This window comes from Lepisma saccharinum, chromosome 24 (genome assembly GCF_977018435.1).
Source record: "Lepisma saccharinum chromosome 24, izLepSacc3.1, whole genome shotgun sequence".
Classification (NCBI taxonomy): domain Eukaryota; kingdom Metazoa; phylum Arthropoda; class Insecta; order Zygentoma; family Lepismatidae; genus Lepisma; species Lepisma saccharinum.
This window is the reverse complement of record NC_139252.1, coordinates 43,237,776-43,251,619: the sequence shown is the minus strand read 5'-3', so window position 1 is coordinate 43,251,619 and position 13,844 is coordinate 43,237,776. Positions and strand designations below refer to the sequence as shown.

Genomic DNA, 13,844 nt, shown 5'->3' with positions numbered 1-13,844 from the left:
TTTAATGAAATGACAACGATTTTCTGATTTTTTAGTAAATGCATGTATTTGGGTCAATGAGAGCTGGTTTACATTGATAAACAAGTTTGAACACATGTCAAAATAGAGTGGAGAAATATAAAGAAAGGGCTACAGTACTTGAAGACCTGTACATTACATGTAAAGATAATAAGGTCTCTAAAAATGTGTTGTTTTTATACTTTTCCTATTGAGATGTCCATCAGCTTCTCTGATCAGTCCCCAGATGTAATCGCCTAGCATCCGCTCATTATACTGTCCCTGGTACCTTCTTTCAAACAATTGTAAGTCCTGATGAAACCTTTCGCCCTGTTCCTCTGAGTATGCACCCATATGGGATTTGAAGACATCTAGATGTGAGTGGAGTAAATGCACCTTTAGAGACATTCTGCATCCCATTGCTTTGTAGTTATTCAGAAGACCCTGTACGACATCTCTGTAATTTTCCACCCTGTGATTACCCAGGAAACTATTCACTATGTCCCTGAAGCTATTCCAGGCATTTCTTTCAACAAGTCGAAGCTTTCTGATGAAGTTGTCAGCGTTAAGAAGTTTCTTCACTTGAGGGCTCACAAAAATTCTACCCTTTATCTTAGCCTCGGATAGTTTGGGGAAAACAGTCTGGAGGTTCTTGAAAGCTTCCACATTTGTATGTAATAATCTTTTCACAAATTGCTTGATGAGACCAAGCTTAATATCCAGAGGAGGCATTAGGATCTTTTCCTGCTTGAGAAGGCATTCCCACTTCATGGTTTTCTGTCCAATCTCTAACTCCGTCCTTAATGGCCACTCAAGAGTCTCAAAATGTCTACCTGTATCCCTGCTATCCCAAAGGCAGAGAAAACAAGGGTACTTTGTGTTTACCCCCTTGTAAGCCCATCAAAAATGCAATCATTTTAAAGTCACCGATTACTTCATGGCGCTTCCTCTGGAGGGATATCTTGCAGGTTTTATCCAATAGGTTCCACTGCTTTAATCGCGATGTTAAAATTTCTGCACTGGATTTTGTTAGCCCTAGATCCCTGATTAAGTAATTTAACTCAGTTTGCGTGGGAAAGCGAGGTGTATCATTTGCATCCCCTGAGAGGCATTCTTCGTGGTAGATGTCGGTATCCGATTCAATACTGGTATCTACACGTTCATCCCATACTGGGGGACGAGGAGGAACAGGAAGCTCCTCACTGTGTGTAATGGGACGGAGAGATGATGGCAGGTTAGGATATTCAAAAACACAGGTTTCTTACCCTTGCGATGGAACAAGTCTACAACACAGAAATAGTAGTTGGATGTGCGATCTGTAGGTTCTCGAAAAATTCCAGGTACGACAAATTTCATTTTCCTGTTTTCTCCTCTATACCAGGCTTTGAGAGTGGATGTACAGCACCCGCACACAACTTGTGGTGCCCATTTTTTGTCTTGGTCTCCCACAGACATACCGAAATAAGATCTGAACGCTGAGCAGAAGTTGTTGCCCTCCTTTATCCTATGTTTTAGTGCCTTTGAACTAAGGAAGACGCCACACACATAGCAAAAACTGTCTGTATCATGCTTACAACGACGGGAAGATGCCATCCTTACATACTGCGACCCTCCAAAACAAAAACAAAACAGATTTTAGAATACTAGGTTGCACAGTTTTATCTTATCATGAATTTTCCTATGCTTAATTCATGTTAACCAATACATTTCATATAATTGACCACCATTACTATGACGCTCCAGGAGAACTGAGAACTCCAACCGGTATTATCCCTTACTTTGGAGGAAGCCCCCCCACAGGTCACTCTCGCAGCGCCTGAAAGCGCAGGTGGGAGGAAATTTGCCGGGGGAGATCAACTACCCCAAATAAAATATGACGTCAGAAACCCCATCTGAGTATAAGTAATTTTCGTATGACGCTCCAGGAGAACTGAGAACCCCAACCAGTATTTTTCCTTTGTTTTGGAGGAAGCCCCCCTACAGGTCACTCTGAATAAAATTTAAATTACCATAAATCCTTTACCACTTATGATATTTAATGTTGTCTCAATGAGTTACAAACACACTGTACATAGTTCAACTATTAATCATAGAAAAATACAAGATTCTTGTTTCTTTAACAAAGAATGCTCTAACCAGATAATGAAAACGTCGCCTGTCAGTTGATGTACATCATGACATTGCACACGATTTTTGTGTAATTTATCTTGCAACACACGCCTCACACGAATGCATGCATATTTGTACACTGTTAATTTTTTGTAGATCTGCCTAATTTGCGTCGACATGAGCTCATGCTAAAAGTTTGGAAAACAGCAGCTTACCTTCTGTAGCCGGGAAAAGACGCCATGCCGTTGTCCCTCTGCGGACTATTTGGGCACGATATTTTTAACATATCACTTACGCATCTTCCTTCTCCAAATCTTGAAGACGTTCCTCACCCATTACCGGTGTGGAAACAACACTCAGTCCTTGTCTCACAAATGTGTGATCACCAAAATTTTACGGGAAAAGATTATCCCTTCTCTTCACCAACAAGCTTCTTCCGCTCCATTTTTTCCAGAATCAACCGCTTTTTTTTTTTCCTCTTCTTCTAACCTGTACCACCGTCTTTTTTGTACAACAGATTTAACTCGGATAATTTGTTAGTTAAAATAGTTGTATATTATCACAATACTTGCAGATGCATATGTCCAAGATATTTTTGTAATAAACGTTTGAACAAACTGTCTATCTTTATTCATGCGATAGCATGGAGAATATTACGCTGTAAATTTTATAGGTTTTCGCCATCACTGCAAATTGTCCTTGCGTGCAGCCGCCGTCACATCAAAATGTCCTTGTGCATAGCGAAAGCAAACTGTTTTTGGCGGTAAATTTTACGACAATGAGATCTTCAACAACAAGAGATTAAAATTTGTTACAAAGGCACTTGCAAAAAGATGACTTTGAATTTAACTTCAAAATAACATTCACGTACAATGTGATTAAAGAATTTTACAATTTATAATGACTTACAAATGGTGCCATCTAGCGTTATTTTCTGAACTTCGTATTGTACCTGTTTACGGACGTAAGTAGATTATTTAAATGTTCTCAACATTCATTACATTCTTTTAATATTATGATGCCATATGACAATAACCGTCATATTTGGCGCCCAACAGGGGCTAACCCTTGCCACAGACCAGTAACATATTATCAATTATTAGGTTTGGTCAATACCATTTGACTAATCATAAATATATATACTTGTTCTTAAACAGTCACATAGTTACAGATTCATTACACTTATATACACTATATACAATTCTAATCATCACCTAGATGATTCTTTTATTCTACATGAAGAAGAAACACCGAGCCTTGCAACAGGTGCCTAGCATTCCAGTACAGGATCATTTTACGCTTCAGGCCCCCGCCACGCTATACCGAATTTTGTTCCTGAAAAGTCGCATTCCATTAGAGACTTATGAACGTTATACAGTGCAATTTGTTTTAGAAAGGAAGACTCCCTGGGGCGTATTCGGATTGTGAATATATTTCAACATATTTGAAAGAATGAAGGAAAATCTCAGGTTTTTGATCTCGTATGCTGGTTCGCCGCAGAATTACATCCACTTGACCTCCTGGCCCGCCGCAGACTAATTCACACTTAACCCACACGAGACTTTACAAAACCTTAATCCTCTCTTCCCACAACCTTACTTTGATTCCCCTTGCCGGAAGCTTCTTTCTCATCAGCAACCTCAAGTTGCTTCAGCCACTGCTCCACATTCTCTAAATTCAAACCCCTCAAGTTATTCTTCCAAACCACCAACTTGTCCTCTGAGCAACTCCACAATTTACAGTTCTGAATGGATTGGTCAACTATTTGTTCCCCTGTGACACAATCTATCAACGATAGCGTAGAATCTTTGTTGTTTTTTACACAAAGATATGGACCAAGAAAGAGTTCACAATATTTTTTAATCACTTTATCCCCCAAACCGCTCAACGTTTGATTTTTTACAAAGACCAAGGCGCCCTCTTTAATCACTGGTTTACCATTCTCCTTGGCATTAAACTTTATCAATTTACCCCGCCTTTTTTGGTGACTAGTCAGATTGGCCATTACCAATTTGTCATCCCATGTGACATTAGTATCCTGGGCAACTACAGACGACATGTCAACCAGACGCATAGGCATGTTTAGTCTTAACTCAGCCGGAGAATAACCTGTCTGTGACGAAACAGATCCATTCAACAATTTCAATGCTTCCGGCACCTTCTCTGGCCACTTGGTATGATTCGAAGAACAGAGCACCCTCATTAAACGATTTAATTCTGAATGGTAACGCTCAACTAAATTTGAGCTCGGGTGATATACGGGAGTGAAAGTTAGTTGTACCCCCCAAGATTTCATAGCATTCCTGAATATATTTGATTTGAACTGAGGTCCATTGTCTGAGACTATTCTTTTAGGAACTCCTAAGTGAACAAAGTAAATGTTTGATAATTTGTTCACGATCGTGTAGGCATTGCTGTTAACAACGGGATAAGCCACTAAATATCTCGTCGCTGCGTCTAACACAGTGAACAAAAACCTTTCTCGTTTTGGCCCCATTATAAACGGACCCTGTAAATCGATGAATAATAACTCTCCAGGCTTATCAGTAAAATGTGACCTGGCTACAAATTTTGACGGATGTTTGTTTGGCTTAGTTCGCTGACACAGATCACAATTTTTTATGTATGTTTTTATGTCAGTCTTCATTCCACTCCAATAGAACGTGCGATAAATTTGAGCTAAAGTTTTGGCCACCCCAAAGTGTCCTTTATCATCATGACAAGCTATTAAAATTTTACCGATTAATTTGACTGGGACGCAAATCCTCAAACGCGAGTTATCATGAAAGTCCTTGATATAGAGAACATCATTCCTCATACAGTACGTTTGACTCCATGATCTCGAACGAGGTTGGACTTTTTGTCCTGTTCCCATCAGGTTGTCAATGATTTCGGATAACTTGTCATCTTGACTTTGTAAACTTATCAACTCTTCTTTCGTGAACACTTCCTGATCTGTTTGTGCACAAGCAGATACATTTATCCTAAATTGTGAATCAGAAATGTCGGGAAAGCTCCTACTAAGAGTGTCTGCCAAAATATTGTCTGCGCCTTTACAATATTGAACAACGAAAGAATACTGTTGAATTTGGATAAACCACCTCGTCAGTCTGGCGTTCCAAGAATGTGCTGATTCTAACCAGGTGAGGGATTTATGATCGGAAACTACAACAAACTGTCTGCCTTTTAGGAAGGAGGAAAATTTATCAATCGTGTACAAAATAGCCAATACTTCTATTTCGGTGGAAGTGTACGATTTCTCATAGGACTTCAACAGTCGGCTGACAAAACCTAAGGGTTTGACGTTACCGTCAATAAGCTGATAACAGTAACCACCTACCCCAATTAGGGAAGCGTCTGTTTGAATGTAAAATGTTCTTTCAAAGTTGGGATAGCTCAGAGTGACCTCTTGGACGACCAAAGCCTTTAACATCTTGAGCGCTTTATCCGCTTCCATGGTCCAATGCCACTTGGTCTTTTGTTTCAACAACTCGTATAAAGGGTAAGCCACAAGTGCATAATTGGGTATATACTTAGATAACCAATTAAAACATCCCAACAATCGCTGAAGCTGTTTCAAGTTTTCAGGTTTGCGTAGCTGGACTATACTTTCCACGTACATAGGATCTTTTTTAAAGCCACAGGTAGTGACTATGTGTCCCAGAAATTTAAATTCCTGTACGGAAAACTTGCATTTCCCTAATTTCAAGGTAAATCCTGCCCGCTGCAACCTTTCCAGTACCAAACCTACATGCTTCATGTGCGATTCGAAGTCTTTTGATCGGATAATAATGTCATCAACGTACACTACTACAAAATCCATAAATGATCCAAGGACCCGATTCATGACATCAACAAATATGGCCGTGCCATTCACTGATCCAAAAACTACTCTCTTAAATTGGTACAAAATTCCTTCAAAGGCAAAGGCCGTATACTTACGACTACTTTCATGAAGAGGAACTTGCCAATACGCATTTCCCAAGTCAAGTGAGGTGAAGTACTTGCAGCCAATGAACGACGTCAACAAGTCATTAATTCTCATGGGAGCAAGTTGCATCGGTTTCACGTGGGAATTTACTTTCTTCAGATCGACACATAGACGAATATCCCCGTTGGGTTTTGGCACAACTAGCAGAGGCGAACGATGTTCTGAGACAGAAAGTTCAATTACCCCCCAAGCCAACATTACATTCAGTTGTTGCTTTACCTTATCCCTATAGGCATATGGGATAGGATAATTTCGCGCCACGATTGGTTCGTCTGTGTCTACCTCCATCCGATGCACGTATTCGGTACATAAACCCGGTTTATCAGTAAACATCAGCTGGGAGTCATAGAGTACATCGATCAAACGTGAATCTAATTTTCTACCTTCATCTAAAGAGGCGTTTATTTTATTTTCAAAGTTTGATCGCTCAAGTTTCGAAGTTTCTGCCACGAAGGACATGTTGGCAACTGACAAATCTTGCTCATTGGACATTATGTCAGCAAGTGGAGTGAACTTCAAAATTGTCCTGCCATTTGGAGTTTGGTAAAACAAAGCCTCAACATCGAAGTTCAATTCCCCATGTATACCGTATATAACATCTAATCCTAATATGATGGGTACATTTAGTTTTTTGACAACCACAAATTGCACATAAAATTCATAACTCCCTAAATTGACATTCAATCGCGTAATACCCTCTACCGATTTAGACTTCGTACCCGAATAATCAATTAACTTAATACTTGACGCCGACTCCAACCTAGGCCGCGAGACCGACGATGATATCAATTTCCAGGTGTCGTAAGCCAGGAGGCTCAGTTCCGCACCACTATCACAGAGGGCTACGAACGGTTCACCCATAATAGAAACATTGATCATTGCAGATCCACATCTTTGATTACTAGTATTAATTGGCGTTATAGAATTTATTGACTCCCCCAGATCAAACTCATCAATACCCTCCTCTATATTTACAAATAATATGGCAGATGACTTTAATTTGCCCTCACCCCCTGCCCGTTGGTAAGGGTCCTTTGTCGGTTTTCCGACCTCGACGTTTCCTTTCTATTTACTGGAAATTCTTCGATCGCATGGATCTCAGCTTCAACCACGAGTTGAGACGCTTGTTTGAAGTTAGTACGGCCCAAAACGTTAAATACACCCCTACTTCGAAGAAGGTCCACCACCCGGGCCATTCCTGCTCTGTTCCAGTGAATTTTATCGATCTTGCCTCGCGAGGGATTCCCTAAATATTCTTCATACAAATCACCCCGAATTTCATTTTGCTCTGTGAAGAACAAAGGCACAATGTCAACTACCCTAACATTTTTTCCATTATGGAACGACATGATAAGCTCATTGATGCTCTGCCACTTTCTCCACACACTGGTACCTTTGTCGCGCATAATCCGTGCCAGTGGAGGTATCGTTAGCCAATGTATTTCCTTTGTCCTTTTAGACAAAAGATCCAACGTCTGCAATAAACTTTGCTTAATAGCTTCTTCAGACCTAAACTTGAGAATATCATTTGTCCCAATTAATATAACTACCGAGTCAGACAGCTTTTGACAAGACCGAAGTCTTTCGTTTAACTGTTCAGCAGTTTGACCACTGATCGTTAATCCTACGCCGCGGTTGCCCCTCTGATCACATTCAATTCTACAACTTGTATGATTTTGAGCTAACCTTAGCAACATGCTGTCCCCTACTAGTTGTTTATTTTCCAACAATGGTGACAACGAGTAAGATTTAGATAATGCATCTGAACCTGCACTAGTAGACACCGAAGCACTTGTGCTCTTGGGAGGATCTATATTTACCGACCTCACATCACCTCCTACAACGTGAGGGGTAACTCGTTTCCCAACGACTTGTCATTTGATGTAGACACCTTGTTTAAATGGCGTGATTTGGACTTTGGACTTCTATACCACAGCCTTTCCCCATCTGAAGGAGGACTACTTGGCAATTGGTTATCCCCCAGGTTCTTTTCTTCAGAGCTAGGTGACCTTAACGCCACCATATTTACTCCGCCCCTTTGACCCTTTACCTTAGGAGAAGAAGGCCAATCCCTTTTTACTGATACATCCTTTAGCGACTCAAAGTTTTCAATTACATGAATTGCCTCCGAGAACGACGATATGTCCTGCATTACAAAGTGCTCTTTTAGTTTATAAGGTAAAAGAATGCCCATTTGCGCAATAATCTGCGACTCTTCGGCTTTAGGTTGGATCGTACGCAGGAGTTTAAAGTTTTTTGAGAAAAACTGTAAGACACTCTCCTCCGAGGTTTTGATATATGGCGCATTCAGAATTTTAGCCAAACATGAACTTTTCCACCTAGAACTCTCATAGTAGTTTATGAATTCTTTCTTGAAAAGATCATATGTTGTAACGCGATCCTTCCGTTCCGCAAACCAAAGCTTGGCGCTTTCTGTTAACAATTTTGGGACATACTTTATGTATTGCCCATCCTCTACCCCATAAAGCTCTAGCAGCTCCTCAACCTTCTCCAGGAATTCGGATGGAGTTACTGTAGTTATTAACCCACTGAATTTTGGAAATTTCATTAAGTCCTGAGGTTTTATACTAAAGACTTTCGCTTGAGTGTTTCTGTTATTATCGTTAGTGTTAGAGCTTACCAGATTATCCTTTATTACCTTTGTCCGAGGTTCTACTAATCCTTGCAACCCTTTCATTTTTGCCTTCCCATGCCTGGTCTTAATGTAACTCTTCTTCTTTGACGTCAGATAGCAATCACCCGATCTATCCGCCTCACTTAAGGAATCTACATTTTCAGGCTGAGTGGACCTGAAGTGGTTGAATTTTGAACATCGAAGTGCAGAATCTCCATCCGATTCTTCAGTAGAAGTGGCTTTGTCTACACCACGCTTCCTTAACGCCCCCGACTCAGAGTAATGATAACCAACCCGCCTTACTTCGATCCCATCAGCATTTGGCTTTACGAGATCCTGATCAGAGCCCCTAGACTCCCACCTAGCCAAGACCCCATTAAACCTTGCCAAAGAACTTTCCATCGATCTTAATGTTAACATAACATCAGCCGGTAAACTATTCATCCCTGCAGCACTATCCTCAACCCTGTACAACGAACCCCTCGGAGTTCCCTGAACCGATGAAAAAACTTCCTTCTTCACTACGGTTAAGTCACTATCACTGACAGCCTTTACTACCTTCTTTCCTTCAACAATCCGAACCGACGGAGTCTTCCTTACTACTACTCTATCCATCACTTTCTCCACAACCTGTTCCTCCAACAATTTAAAACTATTTTCATTATCCAATTTTAACTGTTGTATTGCCTGCTGCACACCCTGTACTTCCGAGTCTAGTCTTTTAGCCAACCCCTCATGCTTCTTTTCTAATCTTTCGGCTCTACTCATGCATTCAATCCTGTACTGGGATACTGACAATGCAAGCTCTTGAAGACCTTCACTTGTCTTCGTAGTGTCCTGTTTTAACTCCAACATGGATTTATTGGTTAGAGATAAATCCATTTGAAGCTTACCAACCAAGTCACTGGTATGAGACAACAACTCAGATTTCATTAGCTCTGTGTTTTCTCTGGATGCCTGACTACTTTCTTTAATAAAAGAAAGCAAGGTGTCCAGAGTCACAGGTTCCTGTTCTGTTCCCATATTTGTTTCCTATACTTAATCTTTACTAATTTGAATTACCCCTTCCAAACTATCTTAATAAGACAAGTTTAAACAAACAACAAAAGGAACTTAATTCCAACTTATTTATTTTAACTTTTTTTTATACTAATTTATTTGACCTTTTATTTAAACTTATTTATTTGACTATTTATTTAAACTTATTTGTTTTAATCTTACCCCAGCATCAAACGCTCCACCCTGAGTCTCATGGATCTTATTTATGACGCTCCAGGAGAACTGAGAACTCCAACCGGTATTATCCCTTACTTTGGAGGAAGCCCCCCCCACAGGTCACTCTCGCAGCGCCTGAAAGCGCAGGTGGGAGGAAATTTGCCGGGGGAGATCAACTACCCCAAATAAAATATGACGTCAGAAACCCCATCTGAGTATAAGTAATTTTCGTATGACGCTCCAGGAGAACTGAGAACCCCAACCAGTATTTTTCCTTTGTTTTGGAGGAAGCCCCCCTACAGGTCACTCTGAATAAAATTTAAATTACCATAAATCCTTTACCACTTATGATATTTAATGTTGTCTCAATGAGTTACAAACACACTGTACATAGTTCAACTATTAATCATAGAAAAATACAAGATTCTTGATTCTTTAACAAAGAATGCTCTAACCAGATAATGAAAACGTCGCCTGTCAGTTGATGTACATCATGACATTGCACACGATTTTTGTGTAATTTATCTTGCAACACACGCCTCACACGAATGCATGCATATTTGTACACTGTTAATTTTTTGTAGATCTACCTAATTTGCGTCGACATGAGCTCATGCTAAAAGTTTGGAAAACAGCAGCTTACCTTCTGTAGCCGGGAAAAGACGCCATGCCGTTGTCCCTCTGCGGATATTTGGGCACGATATTTTTAACATATCACTTACGCATCTTCCTTCTCCAAATCTTGAAGACGTTCCTCACCCATTACCGGTGTGGAAACAACACTCAGTCCTTGTCTCACAAATGTGTGATCACCAAAATTTTACGGGAAAAGATTATCCCTTCTCTTCACCAACAAGCTTCTTCCGCTCCATTTTTTTCCAGAATCAACCGCTTTTTTTTTTCCTCTTCTTCTAACCTGTACCACCGTCTTTTTTGTACAACAGATTTAACTCGGATAATTTGTTAGTTAAAATAGTTGTATATTATCACAATACTTGCAGATGCATATGTCCAAGATATTTTTGTAATAAACGTTTGAACAAACTGTCTATCTTTATTCATGCGATAGCATGGAGAATATTACGCTGTAAATTTTATAGGTTTTCGCCATCACTGCAAATTGTCCTTGCGTGCAGCCGCCGTCACATCAAAATGTCCTTGTGCATAGCGAAAGCAAACTGTTTTTGGCGGTAAATTTTACGACAATGAGATCTTCAACAACAAGAGATTAAAATTTGTTACAAAGGCACTTGCAAAAAGATGACTTTGAATTTAACTTCAAAATAACATTCACGTACAATGTGATTAAAGAATTTTACAATTTATAATGACTTACAAATGGTGCCATCTAGCGTTATTTTCTGAACTTCGTATTGTACCTGTTTACGGACGTAAGTAGATTATTTAAATGTTCTCAACATTCATTACATTCTTTTAATATTATGATGCCATATGACAATAACCGTCATATTACCAGAAAAACAATTACATGAAGGTAGCAATACCACATACATATTAGTTTTGACCTAATTTATCAAACAAAACAAAAATTCACTAAAACAAAATAACAACTTTTTTTTGTTACATGGTGTTATCGACAACTGATATGCCTGTATCAACCATTACTGGAGTGCTGATAAATCTACCTAATCCGTTATGTATAGTATCCTTGTGCTCACCTGGTGAAGCCTGTTGGGATGAAATATTGTACGAAAGCATACCTTATGTAACAGAAACGCCATGAGGAGGAAAGTGTATTTTACTAATGTAAGTCGTTCATGTTCCAGGTACAATAGCCAGTTGGTAGCCCTGCGGAGAGATCTGAAAAGCTGTAAGGGGAAGGTAGCCGAGCAACACAAACAAATCTTGGAGTACTCTAGCAGGCTGGATGATTACGACAAGAAATTCGAGGAGAACTCTAGAAAGTTTAGCACTTTGCTTCAGGTGAGAGGGAACTGCAGTGTTCAACTTAGGTTTTGTAAAAAATCTGGGGGATAATCTTGTAGTAAGTATGAACACATCTTTTATCTGGTTGTCTGGACTACAGGCTGCCGTTTCTTCACATATCAATTAACGATATGAAGTTGTCAATATGATGATCATCTACGGTTTCCATGCTGTGGACATGTTGGAATCTAGGTCAGTCCCGTGTATTTCTTCCTGTCTCTCTACAGCTTTTAGTTTCCTTAACGATTTTCCACCGATACCAATGCTTGAAAATAGTAATCATTAAAAGTTGTTCAAAATATTTATTAATATTACTCTATAAATATTTCACTTCAATTGTATGCATCAATTTTCCAAGAGTGTTCTGTTCAAATTTCAACAATTACATCAGAATATTAAAATACAGGTTTTGTAATCACAAAATCAAGTTTTTCACACCAAACTGGTGCAAGATGAAAATAAAATTCGATATTTGCATAATTTTTAGTATAATTAGACCCTCTGAAAGTGAAAGTGCAAACTATGTGGAAGAACAAAATGCTGGAAAATTATCAGCAGGTATCGGTACATAAATTTCAACCAATACTTTCAAACGTCAGTACTACTGACTCAGCCTTATTTCCATTTTCTATTGTTGGTACAATAAGTTGAAATATTATATTATAATGCAACAAAATCAATATGAAAGAAGAAACAATGAGAGAAAAAAAGGAACTAATAAAAGAAGGCTGAGCTGATACTGTTGTATTGGTTAAAAATTTTTTACCAATACCATCCGATACTTTTGTTTTTGAGTGGGTAGAAACATGACCAAGAGCATCATTTGTCCTTTTCAAAGGTTTGTTCATCCTTCCTTGTGACAGGTTGGAAGGCCAGCACAAGAAGCAGCCCCCTCAGCAGGATCCCTTGCAAACAATAATAAAACCTTCAATATTTTAGGAACAACTAAAGTTAGAAATATGTAACTTGAAAGACTTAAGACCTATAAAGTACCAATTTCATATTTATCATGAAATATTTACCTGCTATAAACAATTGAACAAATCAACATACAGTATATTGCTTAGTCACAAAGTACAACAGATACAAAGATACAGTTTTGTAGAATAGTAGACCACCTTTCGTCCTTCAACCCCTGAATTTTACAACCCTTCTAAAAACTTCTTAACCTTTGAATACTTACCATGTACCTAGTCATGTAAATCATAGATAACATTTTAACATTCTTCACAAAGAACATTGCAATAAGCAACTGTAAGTTGTAAATGTATTTTATTACAAATTTAAGAATTTTTAGTTTCATATTCTGACTGATGGTTCCTTCAAGCATCTGTAAACAATAACCTCAATTTTCCTGTTCTTGATTAGTATCTGGGGTGCATATTCTGTGTCCCCACTGATCTGGAAAACTAGGGAATCAGGAAAATCAAACTTAGGAATGAAATGGCCATGGAAAAGTTAGGAAAGTTTTACTTGTCTGTATTAGAAACTGAAAACACAATTTTATATTTTCTTCCCAACATTTTTCATGATTTATTTTCAACTTATTCTTTTGAAGAAAATGCAGAGTTGAAGAGTCAGCATTAACTTGTAGGGATATGAAATTTTGTCTGATACCAATAAAGAACCGATATAAAATTTATTGATACTGATAATATCCAATATAAAATTCCAAATGGCCCTTAAAGATCTTGGGTATGGAGATTAGCCATTATAATTATAACAAAATGGCAGAATTTTGCACTAAATAATATGATATTTATACATATATCGGATCGGTAATTTTACCGATATGTCTATATCGGCCGATACCAAGAGTACCGATTAATCTGTCCCATCCCTACCTATTAGAATGTAAAATCGTTACAGAGTGGGGTGAAAGGTTTCATAAAAGTATCTGTAAAGTTTGACTAATTGAGTGGGGACCCTCACTTTGCAGGAATGCAGTGA

At 38.8% G+C, this 13,844-nt stretch overlaps 1 protein-coding gene across 3 annotated transcripts in view; it reads left to right on the top strand.

Annotated features, from left to right (window-relative positions):
- Positions 1-13,844, top strand: part of LOC145978451 (uncharacterized) — a 38,231-nt gene that overhangs the window by 21,841 nt on the left and 2,546 nt on the right. For all 3 annotated transcript variants that reach the window (XM_083111098.1, XM_083111099.1, XM_083111097.1), the window contains exon 6: positions 11,735-11,891. In XM_083111098.1, the coding sequence (XP_082967224.1) occupies positions 11,735-11,891 (157 nt within the window). The remainder of the gene's footprint in view (positions 1-11,734; positions 11,892-13,844) is intronic.